Here is an 18,975-nt window from a genome sequence, read left to right as displayed (position 1 = left end):
GTTATTAAAAAGTAGAAATTTGGGTGTAACATCTACAGTGAACAGAGATGATGTTGACTTAAATATTTGCTTCTTTATTAACTAAGTGTAGGAAACTGTTGTTTTCTTCATCTAGAAGATGGAAATCACATGACCTGCCCTTGCTACCTCAGAAGGTTGTTGAGAAAATCCAATGCAATAGTGGACATAAAAACCTGTTATAAATTGTAAGATTAAATATCATCATCACCATTGTTCCATTCTGTTCTACTGTTACACATCAGTAGGGAATGCATGACCATAAAACATAATATAGGGTATTCTTTCATTGCTGGGGTTAACTTCACCGTGCTTGCCAAACTCCAACTCAGGTAGCTACACTTTTCCTGCCCACATTCCTGCTGCTTTTTCAATTGGGTGAATTATTCTTCACATCCTTTCTTTGAAAGTGCTGCTGGCTCACACTGGTTATCATGTTTCCACTCCAGCGTCTGCTGCATTTCAACAGTGAGTGAATGATCTCTTGAAAGTACTTTGGGATGAAAGGGAATGGATAAATGTGAAGAATTATATTTTTATTTCTTTTCTTTGGAGAGATTATTCTATAACTTTTGTGTTTGACTTGGAGAGCTCTTATAATTTGATTTCTATTCTGAGTAAGAAGAAAAGCCACCCAGACAGCAAGCACTTTATATTTCAATATAATGTAATTCTATTTGGAACTATGATGGAAACACTTGAAACTGTCCCTTCTTGTAACATTCCTCCTCTTTTAATGTTCAGCTTTGAAGTTCCAGACTACAGGGATGCTAAGTGGAGACTGGTAGAGTAGTTTAATAAAAAAGAAGAAATTTTTGTCCTGTTAAGAAGTAATGCTAAATACAAAAGTCTCTCATCTTCTAGCTTCTCTTGCTTAATCAGCGAGCATGATGTACAACTTTCTTCCTATAATATTATTTAAATTTATACATATTAAATTAACAGCTAAAATTCAAATTGCTAATTATTAAATTAGAATGACTGCATTTACTCAAATAAATGTGTATGAAAGTCTTAAAATTTTTATGCTTAGAAAAATTATTGAGTCCATACAAGTCCTCTGCTCCTTCACAATGGAAACTGCTAAATTTTTCATTATCTTGACTGTGGCTATACTATATTTGAATTGTTTCTTTGTGACTGCTTGCAGTATTTTCTCCTTGATCTAGGAGTTCTAGAATTTGGCTATAATATTCCAAGTAGTTTTCATTTAGGGATATCTCTCAGAAGGTGATCATTATCATCTTTCAATTTCTAGTGTACCCTCTGAAACTGAGGTGTTAGGGCAGTTTTCCTAGATAGTTTCTTGAAATGAAATTACTAGGTTTTTTGGGGGGGGGTTGTTGTTTTTTTTATCATGACTTTCAAGTAGTTCAATAAGTCTTAAATAATCTCTCGATCTACTTTCCAAGACTTTTTTGTGCCACTGTTTGCAGAGCTACTTCTGGGGGTCTGCAAGTTTTCATTGCTTCCAAAGTGGTATGATCCAGTGAGTGGCCTGGTTACTATTCTCCTACTCTGGGCTCTCTGATCTTTTCCAAGAAGAGCCCCCTGCTCCCTTGCAGTCACAAGCATTGATGGCTCCCTTATTACCAACCACAATCATTCTCTGATAGGGAACTGAGCCTAGAACTGCATATGAACAATAGAGTTGCCAATCAGTGCCAACTACACCCAGCACCAGCAAAGGGTCCGCTGTAATCTCTTTCTGATCTGGTGTCTGATCCCTTTACCATCTCTGACATCTCTGGAAGCTGCTGCTACTGATGCCACTGTTGTTTCTGCCACCCCAATGCCCACTGCTATTACTGCAGCCACGTGAGTTATCTCCAGGTAGGCTTTCATTCAGGTGTCTGAGACCTTTTCTATGGAGCTCTTAAATTTTCTTGGGCCAGAAAAATGTCTCACTGTGAAATTTTGTTGGCTCTTCCATTCCAAAATTTGATTTGAGGACTAATTTTAAAGTCATTTACAGGAGATACAGGAGAGTTTAGTTGGGTTGCTGCCTCTAATCTCTACTCCAGTCTTTTTAAAAGGTTTTTTTGAGCCCCTAACTCTGTCCTTGACTGAAAAACCCTTTTCACAGTTTACTTTTGATAGCTTGCATTTTTATAATATCTTTATAATATATTTACCTTACCTTCTATTCACAACCCTGAGGGAAATGGTATAATTATCTTTATCTCCATTTTACAGATGGAGAAGCTAAATTTCAGAAAGGTAGAGTGTTTTGTCCAATATCATAATGCTGAGTGGTAAAAACAAAATTTAAAACCATTTTTCTGACTTCAAGTCTTATGTTATTACAACAGTTCTACATGGTAAGGGTATAACTGTAGCATAAGCTACGAATACTATTTAAATCTTTTATTTATGAAATTTCATCCCTACAGTGACAAAAAAATTTCCAACAAATTTTAATTAATTGAAAAACCATGTGGAACTTTACATAGTTCTAGCTATGTTGTTAAATCATCTTGGTTTTATATTCTTCCCTTATTACATAATCACACTCACATATAATTCGATAATATATTCCTATATACTCAGAACCACTTACCCAATGTTAAGGAAAAAAAAGAATTGACGAGTATGAATTCATTTTTCTTAATACTTCTGGTGAGTTAGGTGTAAAATACTGCTACCTTCAAGTTAGTTTCATCCTGTGATTTCATCCATTTCTACTTATCATCATGGTACAGGGACAGTTTGACAAATATGCCATTACAGTTCCAAATAATATTGAAGTTAGAGGGGAAAAAATCATTGTACACTTTAATGTTTCTGAAGGAGTAAAGTCAAGGCCAGAACACAGTTGAGAGCACTGTAAAGGAGATTTCAATTCATATACTATTTAGATTAGATGATCTTTGGAGTCCTATATGAGTAAGGGATTCTTTGACTTAGTTATCCCTTGTATAGTCTTAGATTTCCCCTCACTAGGGAGACAATATTAAAACAGAACTAAAATATCCAGAGAGAAAACACAAGGACTAGTTGGTAGCTAGCTGTCCTTGAAGTTAGGAAGGCCTACCTATGATTCCAGTTTCTGAATGTGACTTATATTCCAGTTTCTCATATATATTGAATGTGTGACTTATAGCTGGTCATTTCACCTCTCATTGCCTCTAGGTAATTCTCTAAGATTATCAGTTGTAAAACAGATGCTGATCTGCTTTGGGAGAGAGAATTTTTTTTTCTTGCCAAGAGTTCCCTACATTTAGGAAATCACAGGTCTCAGAGGAAAATAACTGAAACTACAGTCGCTACATCTTAAACTTTCATAGTATGTCAAGGGATAAAGTAAGAAATTGAAGAATTAACATTTTAAATGATCCATCAAAAAGCAGTGGAAACATAAGGAATAGGATACTGCGAAAGTGAACAGTCAATTATCTTTGTCAAATATTGTAGAAAATCCTCAAAATAAGTTTTCCTTCCCACATGGAAACAGGATTAACTAATAAAGTGAAAAAAATGCACTGCACTAAATATGTGTTTATAATTAGGAAATTATTTGAAATTATTACTACATCAGCTATTAGGTGACATTCAATTATGTTTTAAGAATGACACAAGCAATGTAACATCCAATTCTGCTTACATTAGAACTGGCTTAAGTCTAATATGAAGGCAGCAATGTTCTTAGATGCAAGTTTGATGGAAAAAGTTATAAAGAAATACTGACAACCTTTTAAGGAATTGACCAAATCAGTTTCCAAAGATAGGATGACAGCATCCTGAAGATGGGGACAGAGATAATTACCAATTAAAGTAGAGGTGAAGGAGGAATTGGGATCAAAAGGACATCTGCCTCTTCCTCGCTCAAATCTGTGTGATTCCAACTGAAATAGATGACCCTGGAAAGAAAACCACAAAATCAATTAAAATCATATAAAATTAATGATGATTTAGTTCCTCTAATAATTTCTCACTCAGTTCAAATGAGTTCACTTTCCTAGATAACATTTTTATCTCACAGTGTTTTATTTCCTATGAAGAGATCATTGTTGAAGAGTATAAAATAGTTAGGTGTACACAGGACTTTGTAAATAAGTCCAAGTCTTTTACTGGTCCACACATGTTTTGCCACACATTCAGACATACCATATCCCAGAAAACTAGGAAATTAAAGAGAACTAAAAAGTCAAGTCCCTTCTTGCTAACGAGAAGAGAGATGGCTGATGGTGATCAAGAATGTCAGATATTAAGTCCTTCTGAGATGGGTTAGAAAACATGATCTAAAGCAGGAGTTCTTAATCTGATTGTGTCATGGACTCCTGTGAAGTCTGTTGAAGGCTGTGGATCACTCCTCAGAATGTTTCTGAATGTATAAAATAAATGGAAATAAATGTTAAATCATAACTAGAAATTAATGGGGAAAAAGATGTAACTTTTCCTACTCAACTTGATGGACCCACTGAAATCTATCCATGGACCCTGTAAGGGTCACTAGATTCCAGGTAAAGAACTTTTGGTATAAAGGAGCAAAACTTTGATCAAGTAAAATTATTGAGAATAAGCTTCAGTAAAACAAATATAGAACTTTTGAAAAATGAAATTGGGAAGTTTTAGAGACAAGAATGCATTTCAGGTATTCTGTTGAAGTGGAGTGGCAACCACAAATTCTACCCAATGGGGAACTCTATCAAATTCAAATATTGGCTACTTTGCAGTCATGGGTTAGTGGTTTAAATATCAAGCATTTTCAGTGTTTTGTAGAAATAAGTGACTAGGTTTTCATTATTTTGAATAATGAAAAAAATGAAGTGGAAGACCACAGAGAATACATAAGAGACTCATTAATGTCTAAAAATAATGTTAAAGATTTACCTTGAAATGGAATCTTGCTAGCAAATATTTCAGTATTAATGTCTGGCTTCAGTGCAAATGTACTATTAAAAATGAAGACATCCATGAAAATGTTTCACCATGTAAGTTCCTACTTGATGCATGTAACCACAGAAATGCCCTTCCTGTTCATACCATTTAGAAGTCCTTAATAGTTATTTTTTCAAGGAATTCTCTTCGAGTGTGTCAACCACGTTATAGATTAAACAAATAGTTTCGAAAACCAGTAATGAAAATGAATACCGTTGAAACAAAGGGGGGAAGGTGGTACCAGTCAGTTGAGGAATAGCTGAACAAATAATGGTATATTAATTACTGGAAAACTACTGTGATGTAAGAAATTATATAAAGGACAGTTTTGGGGAGACAAAAGAAGAATTGTATGAACCGATGCAGTGAAATGATCAGAACAGGAAGTTTATACAATAACAACAGCATTGCAAAAACAAACCACTGTGAAAATATTAGGAACTCTGATATAGACAAGGACAAACCATAATTGCAGAGGACTGATGGGGAAATATCCCACCTCTTCAGAGAGAAGTAATGAACACAGGGGTTCAGAATAAGACATAGTGTTTGGGACATGACAGAGGTGGGAGTTTCTTTAGAAGCAATTTGCTTTCCCTTTTAAAAAATTTCTCAATAGGTGTGGGAATTCTCTCTACCAATTTTAATTGGTAAGTTTTGCAACTTAAAATCATATAGCATTACCTAAAGGGGAATCTCAATAGCAAAAAATATAAATAAAAAATAAATGACTTGCCCACAGGCACACAGTCAGTACTGATAGCACAACAATATTAACAAACATGAATTAAACAGCTATTAAGTGCAAGGAATTGTGTTAAGTGCTGGGGACATGGTTTGTGATGTTCCATGACACATCTGTAAATCAAAATACTGTCTTAATTTTCTAAGTTCATTTTCTTAGGATACTGATATAAAGAATAGGAATAATGAATTATGGTTTATTACTTATTACAAGATCAAGTAAACTAAGTCTGTGATGGTAATGGGTCATCTTTAAAATTAAGGCTATCTGAATTAGAAAATATTCAATATTTTAATTTAAAAAGGTGTTATCTGTTCTCAACAGAGGGACTTAAGGCCTGAGCATGTAACTTTCACTTTAACTAATTATTTTGCCACTAGTCTAATTGCTAGAAATCAAGTGATTATTTTAAGGGCAACTATCAAAGAAATGTTGAAAAATCAATAGGAGGCCTCGATTTGTTGTACAGACATTAAGCCTAATCCATCAGATCATTTATTTATTCAACATCTCATGGAGGTTGCAAAAAATAAAGTCAAAGACAGATTAGGAAGATAAAACTCTCGTATATCTTTTTCAAATTAGGCATCAGTTACCAAAATCAGACCAAAAAAGTGAACTAGAATGGGACTTATTTACTGTTATTTTAGTGATATTCTACTTATTCTCCAGATCCATTAAACAACTCCATTTTTTACCTCATTCCATTTTTGTTAATAATTTTAAGATTTATTTGTCACTATACTGAAAGACATTGATGACTTTTTTAAAAAGTTCTATTGATGATTTTTGTTTTATAGGCATCCTCCTACATATCCTTGAACCTTCCCTTGTAACAATAAAAATAATTGTCAAACCAACCAACAAAGCAAGCATGCCTAACAATGTAGGTAGCATTCTATACCTATGCCACTCCTTACTACCTAGAGAAGACAAGTATGTTTCATTTGTTGTTCTGAGACCAAGTTTGCTCAAAGTACTGAAAGTAATTTGCTCTGAGTTCATCTCCCCTTTAGTGTGATTTTGTTTGCTTTACTGTTGTCATTGTGCTTTTTGTTCTATTGTTTCTGCTTATCCTGCTCTGCATCTGTTTATACGAGCTTTTGCTTTCTTCTTTGAATTCCTCATGTTCGACTTTGCTTATGGCACAATAATATCACATATAATGAAGACCCCCTTTGTTTCTAGTTTTGGGTTTTTTTTACCACAAAAAAACGGTATCTAATGTATTTTTACAGATAATTTCAGTTGGAGACTCAGATGTGACAATTCAGCACCTAGTACAGAGTAGAAACTCAATAAATATTTCTTTAAGAAATGAGACCATTTAGGGCAACTAGGTAGCACAGTGAATAGAGCACTGGTCCTGAAATCAGGAAGATGTGGTTTCAAATGTGACCTCAGACACTTGACACTTACTAACTGTGTGATCTTGGGCAAGTCATTTATCCTCAACTGCCTTGCCTGTCTCCCTCAAAAAAAAAAAGAAATGAGGTCATCTGTATAAAAGGAACTGTATCAATCTGAAAATGAGGCCATTTGTATAAAAGGAACTGTATCAATCTGAAATATTACCAAAAATTTTAAGTAGCAATAGGTTTAGCTTTTTGCCTTTTCCCTTGTATAGATAGTCTATTTGAGAACCAATGTAGACTCAAGAGAATAATGGTATAGAAAAGGGATGGTTTTGCTATTTTGATCTTGGGAACATTGTTAAACAGTTGAAGGGCATGATTTTTTAATGCCTGATGACACAAACAAAACATGCTTTTCTTGAAGAAAAGTAACAATCCTAGAACCTGTCATGGCTATAAGATAAAATATTCAACTGAAAGGCCAAATAAGTGAGTCTTTGCGTTGTCTAAAAAACCATGATTTTGTGTGAAATTTCAAACATTTGGGAAAACCTATGGCAATTAAAATGACCTGAGAAACTCTCATATGATATTCATTAAAATTTCATGCTGTAGTGGATCTGTGAGCGTATCATTGTGGGAATTACCTCCACTTCTGCATATGGAAACATATATGTGCCTTTGTTTTAATGTAATATTCTTGTGTGATAGATTTTTGCCCTGTTCATTCAACTGGATCATCTCCTTTTCTCATCATGAACTTCTTGGATTGATTTTATGCCAGTTCCTGCATGAAAGTCATGACTGGCAATACACTATAGCCAATTGCAGTCACCATATATTTTTCCACTTTCCTTTGCATCAATTATATCTTTTATTGTTAAAAGATGTATTAGATGATCCATAGATATGTCATCACCATTAGAATATTGGTGTTGAAGTGACTTTTTCTTTGTTGTCTGTAAGAATCATCTTGTGATTATTTAAAACACTGTGTACTTTTCCAAATGCACTTTTGCCCTTTGTCTTCCTTCAATTTAACACACTGGGACCCAGCTCCTTATTTATTTTTAGCATCTCCATAAGATACACATTATCAGTATACACCAATGCAAAGGGTATCCTGTGTAACTACATCTGGACCAGGGGTCAGCCACTTTGACCCATGGACCAAATCAGATCCACTGCCTATTTCTGTGATTTTAAAATAATTATGGTTACCACAGTGATGGAAGCGTCACAAAAGAGAGAGTAAGAAAGAAAGGGACATGTAAGAAAGATGTTAGGAAGATAAAATGAGAGACCTTGACAACTGTTTGGATATGGAGGTAAGAGTGAGGAGGTAAGGATGATATGTAAGATGAAGCTATAAATAAGACCATGGAGTTGGACTCATCTGAGGCAATTAAAATGGAATCTTCTGACTTTAAAGATGCTATAATCCAATACGAGGAGGGACAAAACAAATACAGGACACAGTAGAGTGGAATGTATAAGAAAAATAAAAAGACAGTGTGGCTTTTTTTTCACCATAGGAGAAAAATATGAAAGACATTCACACAGGATTGTTTAAGTTTTTACCTGAGGGAAATTATCTTAATCATACTCTTTGTCTTTGGTCAAATTCAAAATATCTTTAATGTTTAGCTAATTACACATTCAATAATAAAGGTACATTATGCCAAAGTTTCTCTGCAAATTTTAAACAATGTGCCTCATTCAATGAATGCTCTCATGAAATGAGCAATAGGAAATTATATAATTGTCTTCTAAAGAAAGGAATTGGACAATCAAACAAACCAAAAAAGTGAACCATTATAACATTGTCATTTACCCCAAAGCAATCACCTTTTATGGTTCGTGTAATAGGTGAGGGTGTGGTTTAACTACATGGAGAACATGGGCACTCTTTATTCTGTCTTTTCATTATCTGTGTTTTAACAGCTGGAATTTTGGCCAAAGCAATATGGTTTAAATTTACAAGGCATCACTAGCTTTCAAGGTAGACTACAATTTGGGTTTCACTGTAACATGGAAGGGACTTTCAGTGGGTGTTACTGGGTTTGATAGAAAGCAGGGCATCTAGCTCATAAATGTTAACAGATGCACATGCTCATAAGAAAAAGATTTGCAAATTTTAAGTGGTGATTCTTTCTAAAGGAGCTTTTCCATCTTAAGCTTTGAGGGGAACCCCCAAAGCATAAGGTGACTATTGTGAGCTATTTCCATTAGAGATGAGTCACTGCATGTCAGATGTTAGATGTGTCATTGCACATGATGCCAACTTAAATGAAATAATAAATTAGACACTAATAAATCAGCTTCATGGACTAACACTATAATTCTAGTCTTCCCTCGTGTTAGTGACATTGGAATTCCCTAAAAGATGTCAGAAGAACACTGACGCATTACAGACATAATAAGACAATTCAATTTGTCATTTATTTTACTGGCAATTTCCAGTGGTCAGAGTAAAAATCTTGTCCAAAAATACATTGGGAGAGGAACATTATTAATATATCCACCTTTCCTGAAAAATAAGCAATGATCTCATTTGATTTACGACTCTTGAATAAATAATCACAATACATACTTCAACTTTTAATAACTACTTAATAACATAGATCCAAACTATTTAGAGCTATCATTTATGAGAGTATTCATTTTTTTTCCTAAGGAATGAAAGGCTCTATTAATGTACATTTGAAAATTTTCCCTTAAGGGTAAACAAAATGGGGACGGCAAGGTGGTGCAGTGAGTAAGAGCGCCGGCCCCAGAGTAGGAAGACCTGGGATTGAACCTGGGCTCAGATACTTAGCACCACCCCCAGAAATAACTGGCCATGTAACCTTGAGCAAGTTACTTAACCCCAACTGCTTTAAAAAAAAACAAAAAAGAGTAAACAAAATGTAAGGAAAGAGCAGAAAAGAATAAAACTTATTACAAGAAATAAATTGTGAAGTATAAGAACTTCTATTCTTTGTCCCAAGTGAAAGTAACTTCTTTCCTATTACTTCTATCTATATAAACAAATGGGTAGATATATGTTCATAAGAGTATAAGTTTATTTAAAGCTGGAAGATATCTTAGAAGTCAATTTAATTCGCCTCATGTTTACAGATGAGAAAGCTAAGAAAAAGAAAGGTTAAGAAACTGGTACAAGGTCACATAGCTAATAAATATCCAAGTCAGGGTTTGAATCTATATCTTCCTGAATCTAGAGACAACAGTCTATTCATTATGTAATTATTCCTTCTCTATTCCTCCATTATTCTTTAAAGCATCTCACTGCTGACTCTCTAAAAAAATGAATGACTGAAAATGTTTCTCAAATAATCTATATCAGTTAACACCTTAGTTATTAGTTATTTAAAAGGAATTAAAACTATTCATTTGACTTCCAAGATCAATGGGGCACTAGATGCTGTTTTTTTAAAAGTAAGGAAAAAACCAGTTACCTTTAACTGCTTGAAAGGGATCTTAATAAACATTTATTTTAAAAAAATGATGCTCAAGAAAATGACTAATTTTATATTAAATTTTATTGGTTTATTTTATAATAAAGTCAAGTAAATTGTCTACAAGAATATTACTGAGAAAGATCAAAATTTAATTCCCTTTACTTCTGTAAGTCTCAATTTTACCATCTGTAAATACAAATGAGATGGTCTATTATAGATGATTTCAAAGATGCTTTACAGCATTAATATTCTTTAGTTCTATGAATTTATGGTAAATAGATGCAAAGGAATATTGAATCAAATACAATGAGCTTCCCTATTCAAAAAATCATCAATCTTTTAATAATTGTTACATATTTTAAAATGTTTATATGGAGTAGATTTGATTCCTGACACCTAATTAGACAAACATTAAATATGTTGAGACCCTAGAGGAAATATCTTTCTTAGAGGTACAAAATTTTCAGATAGCTAAGGTTTAAAGTTCATTGATAGGTTGAGAAACTTTGGGGTTAAATGATAGAAAATATATTCATGTAGTTCAAATAAAGTTAGCTCAGTCCTGGCACAGAAAAGGCTATCAGTTTTAAATTTCTCTTCCAGTTTATTCCCATAAAACTAATATGTTAAATTTAGGATTTTATACATTAGGAAAAATCATCTTATGATTCACTTTGACTGTGAAAACCTAGGTGAGAATGGCAAAAGTACAAGTTTCCTGGCCAGAAAGGTAGTTGAGCACAGTTAAAAAGATGATTAGATAGAACCATGAGTTAATAGTTTAACATGGTTTATTATAATTATTATTATGATGATAACAGAGGCAGTTATGTGGTACAGTGGAGAAGAGGGCTAGACCTGGAGTCACGAAGAAAGGCCTGAGTTTAAATCTGGTCTTACATACTTTAAATCTACTTGCCCTGGGCAAGTCTTTTAATCTCTCTTTGCATCAGTTTACTTATTTTTTAAATGGTATTAATAATAGAACCTATATACCAGGCTTGTGAATATCAAATGAGATAATATTTGTAAAGTTCTTTGAACATTTTAAAGCACTACATAAATAAGGCTGATAATATTTTCATTAAATATTCATTTATAATTTTAGCCATATCAAGAAGTTTCTTTCATATTTGAGATTTTATCCCCTAAAACAGAAAGTCAAATAAAAGTATTATTTAACATATAATAACTTACAGTCCTACCATATAATGCTTTAAGGTTTATTCAACAAATGTGTATTAAAATGTGCAAGGCACAGGATGAAACTCTGGGGACATAAAGGGAAGTAAAAAAAAAAACACTCCTTAGAACAATACAGTGAAAAAGATAGTATAAGCACTATTTGCCTCATTTCCACTTGAGAAATATGGCGTACAGAGTAATTAGGTAATTTTAATAGAGTCACACACTTACTACATGTCAGAACCAAGATTTGAATGGAATGTCTATCCTGCTTCTGGGTTTTAGCACTCTTTTCACTACACATTGTAGCGGTGACAAATATCATTCCATGCATTAACAAGTAGTATGAAAAAATGGTCCTAATGTACTCTTAGAAGCTCCATTTTAATTAATTCAATTTAACACAAATATTGACTTAAGCATCATTATGTGCCAAATGAATAAGCATCTGGGTGCAGTGAACAGAGGGCTGACTTCGAGTTAGGAAGACCAAGTATGATAGGAGAAATATCTTAACCTTCTCTCCCCACCCCCCATGTCATGCAAGGTAGGCTAATTTTTCCTTGAAAAGTATTGAGACATTGCTGAAAACTTGGTTGGCTCAGGGGAATATGGGCCCAGACAACTGATGTTACTTCCTCATCATCACCTAAGTACAAAGCAAACATGGCTGAATCAATTTCGGGTGTCCTTGTTGAATATCCTTCTCCTTGTTGTTGTTGTTATTGAGTTATTTTTCGATCATGTCCAACTCTGTGTCACCCAATTTGGGGTTTTCTTGGCAAAGATACTGGAATGGTTTGCCATTTACTTCTCTAGGTCATTTACAGAGGATGAAACTGAGGCAAACAGGATTAAATGTCTTGCTCAGGGTCCCACAGCTAGTAAAGTGTCTGAAGAGGCATCTGAACTCAGGTCTGCCTGACTCCAGGCCCAGAAGTCTAACCACTGCACCACCAAGCTGCCACAGGCATAGACCAAAACATTATTTATAATTACACACACATAACTCTGATTCATAAAAAAAAAACTGAACATTTTTTAATATATGTCACCACCCTCAATATTCATGATCTCCAGGCTATATGAAACAAAAAGCTGTCTAGGTACAGAGACTAAACTATCTACTGGGAGACTGGCCTGAGTAAGGCCTCACCAAGAATCACTGGGTACAGGATCATACTATCTTTGAGACCTTGGACAAATCACTTAATCTCTTAGTGACTTCAGATAATTCCTTAAGATTTTGAATAGGAGAAGGAACACTGATTTGCCTTAGTGGAGAGTTTTCACATGAAGAGAGTTCTCTACACCAATGAAATCACAGGTCTGAAGAAAATCAAAACTGCACAGGGAATTATGTTTGGTACTGGGTAAGCCACAAAGCATAGGTATTCATGGAAGCCAATATCTATTATAGATTTCATGGCCGGTGATAGCACTGTTCATAGAAAGATGAACAATTTCTACTAAGGTTCAATTCAAAAATTCCACTTGCTGACAACCTTCTTTCCTAAACAGCTCAATCTTATAGAACTAATAGCATTCACAATGAGTGCAAAATGAGAGAGATGAATTAAATAACTCTTCAGGTCCTTCCCAGTTCTTAAACTATGTTCTTAACTCTAGATCAGTCTGTGTGCCAAGGTCCCCTAAGAACAGGAGAGCTATGGGAAGACATGATTGGTCACATGCTTTAGGCTATTTTTCTTTCTAAAGTTCCCAAGACTTGATCAGCTGAAGGAGTTAATGTTCAAGTCACCTAGCCTGTAACACAGCTTCCTGGTGGCCAGAGCCCTACTGATTCAGAGTGGCTTTGCCAATCAGATTCATAGTCAATCAGCATTTATGAAGCACTTACTTGTAATGGGAATGGGAATCTGAAGATCTTTCCTGCCCCTAAATAAGCCTATGGGAGTTTAAAGACCTTGAGCCCCCCAGCTTTGAAAACCCAGATGTTGGTGCTTCTCTCTCTGGTGACTGACACTGTGTGTATGTATGTAATGGTCAGACAGCTAGAAGTCCTGTATGTTAGTCTGTTGAACTGTGTTATTTTCTCTGTGTTTTTTGTCTGCTTGTAATTTCTGTTTGTATTTTCTGAAGATCTTATCTTTTCCCCTGAACTAGGTAAATGACATATGTTTGATTAAATTAGGATTATTTGAGTTGATTTCCTTTAGAAAAGCAGATCAAAGAACCTGTGCTAGCCGCCATCCTGGGCATGCTAGGGGGCAAGCTTGCTATTACACTACTATATGTTGCCAGGCTCAGTGCTGAGCACTGAGGAAGGCATAAGACAATACTTGCCCATAGGGAGTGTAAAAGAAGGTGTGTGGGGGTACAGATGATGAAGTCCTGCAGCTGGGGTAGGAAATTATCTGATGAAATATGATTTACAGAATTACATCGCCTGGCTGCTCTCCTGGACTTAATTATTTCCAGAATAGCAGAGAGGTAATGGTGGTCCTGGAGAGGCAAGTAGGTGGCACAATAGATAGAGAGTCAGGCCTTAAGTCAAGAAGACTCATCTTCCTGAGGTCAAATCTGGCCTCAAATGCTTACTAGCTATGTGACATAGGCAAATCAATTAACCCTGTTTGCCTCGGTTTCCTCAGTTTAAATGAGCTGGAGAAGGAAATGGCAAACCACTCCAGTATCTTCCAAGAAAATCCCAAAAGGGGCCACAGAGTCAAATACAACTGGACTGAAATGACTAAATAACAACCATCTTAAATACTGCAAGTTCTAGAAGGAGCTCTCCAATGTCAACTATCCAACCCTCTCACAGCAAAAGGAAGGAGGGTCCCCAAGGGCAGAAGGTGCTGAGGAGGTGTTGGTTTCAGAGTTAATCTGATCTTGTAGAAGGATAAATTTGGGGAGATTATGATATGTCATTCCAGTTCAAATCTAATTCATCAATTTGGGGAGAAGTGTACTGGTAACATTAGATTCTCTCTTTTATCTTCTCCCATACATTAAGTGTCAAGCTTACCTGCAATATAAGACAAATGGTATTGGAATAACTTTCTATATGTCTGTAAGTATATGTGTCAATTCTAGGCTTTCTGAAAAATATACTTTTGAATGATATAGACTTTCTAAAACATTGTTGCAGTAATTGCCCACAAAATGAGTCTCTACAAAATTGCAATCATACATACCACCACTTGTTCAGCCATTTGCCAACTGATGCACATCCCCTCAATTTCCAATTCTTTGCCCTCACAAAAAGAGCTGCTATAAATGTGTGCTTATAGGTCCTTTCCCCTCTTCTTTTATATCCTTGGGATAAAGACCTAGGAATCTGGGATATTTCAACTGATTTTCCTAAAATATATTTATAATATGATATTTCCCCTAGAAAATTTTAATGTATTTAATCTCTACATAAGACACATTATATATACAAAACTTCCAATACTTCTTTAAATGTATACTTCTAAGCACATCCTCAAGAATAAACAATGGCTCATAAATTGAAGAAACATGCCCTTTATCTTCTTAAACCTCTGATGAGGACAGAGTTGATGTATGGATTGGGACTGATGTGATTTAATAGTGCCTGGTGTGAAATTTCTATGACCTATTTACTACATGTAAAAGGATACATATAGCTACTTGAATTGATAGTGCTTGCTACAGAAAATATGAACATACATATGCATATTTGTACATGTCTTTATCAACAATTAAGGTATTCCTCCCCTGCTACACCCAAGTTCATATATGAATCCCAAAGGAAAATACAAGTAACTCTATAAGAGGTCACTCTGAGAGAACACTCCAAAGTTATCTTCTTGGCATTCTTCTGGAACTCCCTGGGGTGATCTGTTATTGATTTGGCTTGTATCCTGTGTAAATTTGTACTTGCTTTATTTCTTTTCACCCCAAAAGTAGCCAAGCACATCTTTCCCTCTCTCCCTAATTTTAGCTGCATGGACAAATGTTCATAGTGTCCAATATGATTTATGGGATCACAGTTAAGACTCTCTACAGTCTCCTTTTACTTAAAATCGAGTAAAAGAGAAAACATTTCAACTCCATGATTTCATGGCCTCAGCCAGTTATTATGCTCAAAGATCCCCAAACATACTTCCATCCTGTAACCCTCCAAAAGGAAGGAGTATTTCTAACACAGATTAGATATAGAACTTTTCCCATACAAGAAAGGAACGTTGCAGCTTCCATCTTTTGAAATTGCCATGGGGCAGCCAGGTAGCACGGCGAGTAAGAGCACTGGCCCCCGAGTCAGGGTGACCTGCGATCAAATCCAGGCTCAGACATTTAGCACCTACCCAGAAACACCTGGCCGTGTAACCTTCAGCAAGTTACTTAACCCCAACTGCTCAGGGGTGGCCAGGTGGCTCAGTGAGTAAGAACACTGGCCCCAGAGTCGGGATGACCTGGGATCGAATCCAGGCTCTGATACGTAGCACCACACCCAGAAATAACTGGCCATGTAACCTTGAGCAAGTTACTTAACCCAGATTGCTTTCAAAGAAAAAAGAAAAAAAAAAGAAATTGCCACACCATTTTATCACCCCTGTCTGGACAGAGATTAAAGGATATGCAATATCCTCATTCTAATTTCCACACTCTGGAGAAAAATATTTGAATAAATCATTTTTGAAGACCCATGTTTTCTGTGGGCATTTCCTTTTTCTCTTCCATAGTGCAAATGCTATGTTATCATATAATAGATCATTTGAGAGACATTGCTGCCAAATAATTGCCACTATTCATATTTTTTTTGTTTTGGAAGATGTAATTATTTTTATCTTAAAAGGTATTTATGGTAAGATGTTTATTATTATTAAAATAATAAATAATTATGCTTAAAATTAACCAGTTTTAAACCCTAATTTACTCCATATCAATAGACATAACTCATGAAACAAAAACTACTTGAGACCCTCAATAATTTTTTTAAAGATTAAAGGGGTCTGCGGTTCAAAAAGTTTGAGAACTGGCCTAGCACATATCTGGCACATGATAAATGCTTGTTGGTTGAAAAAGATTGAGGAAATTCTCTAATTATTACATGAGAATGAAACAGGAATGGGAAATATATATAGACAATGAAGTATCCAAGGGGAAAAGGGGCAATACAAAAGGAAGTATGTTAATAACATATTCATAGTGTTTTTCAAGCTTTATAAACACTAGCTGCTTTCAATGTTGTTTTGGTTGTTATTACTATATAGGAAAAGCGTTATTATTAAGAGAATTATGAGTTACAAAATGCAACCACAAATATGTACATTGCACACAGTTCCCTCTCTGCTAGTCTTCTTCCATGCTGGTCTCTACTAGGTGCTTAATTAGGCTTTATGTAGTTTCTGCCACATACACCTGTAATTGCTAGGGTTACTGCCAGGAATTGCTCCATTTGGTACAGAGTTTGTGATAACTCTTGTCATGGTAAGACTAGGCTCTGAGTCTAGGTTAGACTCATCCCAGTAGGATGCCTTGGGCCCTCAGACTCAAGCCATTTTTGGACCATATTTCCTGATTCCTGGGGCTTGGGTCTCCATAAAAGACAGTTAAGAAAGCTAAGCCAAGAAGGCAAAGAAATTTTATCTCCTACTCAGCTACATTGCTGCTAATTCAGACACTAAAGTTCATTTCTACTCTCCTTGTTTTGTCTGTTATTTTTCTCTTCTCCTTCCCTCCCCTGCCCCCATCCAACTTCTCCAAATACAGAAACCCTCTCCACTTTCTCTGAATACTGCATTGTTATAGATCAAGAGCTATAGAAATCAGATTATTTACATAAATTAAAATATTTAAGCACCTCTTTTAAAAGGGTTTTGACATAAACTGTGGTTCACCCACAAGTGTTTTAAAAGGAATGTTTAAAATAAGTTAAAAGCACAGTTTAAGGGAGCTATACTTCAAGTAAGGGTTGGCCTAGACGATTCAGGTACCATCCAAATCTATGGTTCTAAGTATATTGTAACAATGAAATCACAGTTGACCCAATATAGTTAGAAAAGCCACTGAAAAGCTATTATACTCAATTTATGACCCTCCTCAGATATGGCCTTTTACTATAATGAATGAAGGGTTGTTTGTTTTTGTTTTATTTTTTCCCATGCCATGCCTTCTCTACTCAGACCATAAAACCTACCTCCTCACCACTGGTAACATGGATGCTGCCTCTGGGTAACCTCAGTTCTGACAGATATGATTTTATGTTCTCTGGGCTGGGATAAAGACTCACTATCATCTCCCACATTCAGTTTTTTTAAGCATTGTCCTTGCATGCAAAACTCTCGTACAATCTCAGAGCAACGACTATACTACAATACCCCTGTTTCAGACAAGAAGTTTTTTAGGGCCTATTTACAATTGCAACTTGTAAATATTTCCCTTTTTAAAACCTAATTTGGCATTACAGGAATCATTTAGAAATTGAATTTAATTGGGGCTAGGTGGCACAGTGAATAGAGCACTGGCTCTGGAGTCAGGAGGACCTGAGTTCAAATGCAGCTTCAGACACTTAACACAAAAATTAGCTGTATGACCTTGGGCAAGTCACTTAACCCCAACTGCCCTCAAAAAAAGGCAAGAAATTTAATTTAATTTTGCAGTTTTGCTACATGGAGGCACAACATTCTTCTATTCAAAGAATTAAAGTTGCACAGTAGGCCACATACACGGCAATGGAAAGGTAGAGAGTGAAAAAAGCTGTCCCATATTAAAAGGAAGAACTGTACAAAGTGGTATAAAGTATATTATTAAGGAAATGGATGTAAAATTAGGTATTCAATCATGTGCTGACTATAGGGGATTTCATTGCTACTTACTCAAAGTCAAGAAGAACCCCAGCATGTGGAATGCAACAGGGGATTTTTATGATGGTTTTATGGTGTTTTATGAGATTTAATGAATCTTTATGGAGGATTTATGAAGACATGGGAAAAAGAAACATGGAATAAAAAAGCTTGGGCTGGTTGCCACCTACTCTGTTGGCAGGAATACCCATTGCAATAAGATTACAAATCCAGCAAGATATTATAATTTTTCATTATAAATGAGAACTATCATTCCACTTGTTACTATTTTACTCTTCATGCTTCAACTGAACTATAAAATGCTTCAAAATACGCATGATTCCATCCTGGTACTTCTGCCAGTAATAGAGATTACTACCCATTCATGGTTTCTTGTCCTGTGCAATTCTTGTCCACATCCTCTCATAAAAGGTTCTGCCAAGATAGAATGGCTTCAAGATCAGTGCCAACCATAGAGCATGTCTATTGTCTGAGAACCAGTTAAGATAAGTCCAGAAGGGCTCATTGCCCGTATATTTACCACCAGGTGATGG

At 35.3% G+C, this 18,975-nt stretch overlaps 1 protein-coding gene across 1 annotated transcript in view; it reads right to left on the bottom strand.

The window, feature by feature from the left end:
• LOC138175716 (semaphorin-3E-like) overlaps positions 1 to 18,975 on the bottom strand; it is a 347,967-nt gene that overhangs the window by 67,387 nt on the left and 261,605 nt on the right. The window contains exon 5 of the mRNA XM_069106214.1: positions 3,785 to 3,878. Coding sequence (XP_068962315.1) covers positions 3,785 to 3,878 — 94 coding nt within the window. The remainder of the gene's footprint in view (positions 1 to 3,784; positions 3,879 to 18,975) is intronic.

This window comes from Petaurus breviceps, unplaced genomic scaffold, assembly GCF_028583685.1.
Source record: "Petaurus breviceps papuanus isolate PSGF00001 unplaced genomic scaffold, PetGlider_PUasm1.0 79, whole genome shotgun sequence".
Classification (NCBI taxonomy): domain Eukaryota; kingdom Metazoa; phylum Chordata; class Mammalia; order Diprotodontia; family Petauridae; genus Petaurus; species Petaurus breviceps.
Note: the sequence above shows the minus strand (reverse complement) of the source record. Positions and strands in the feature narration are given on the sequence as shown.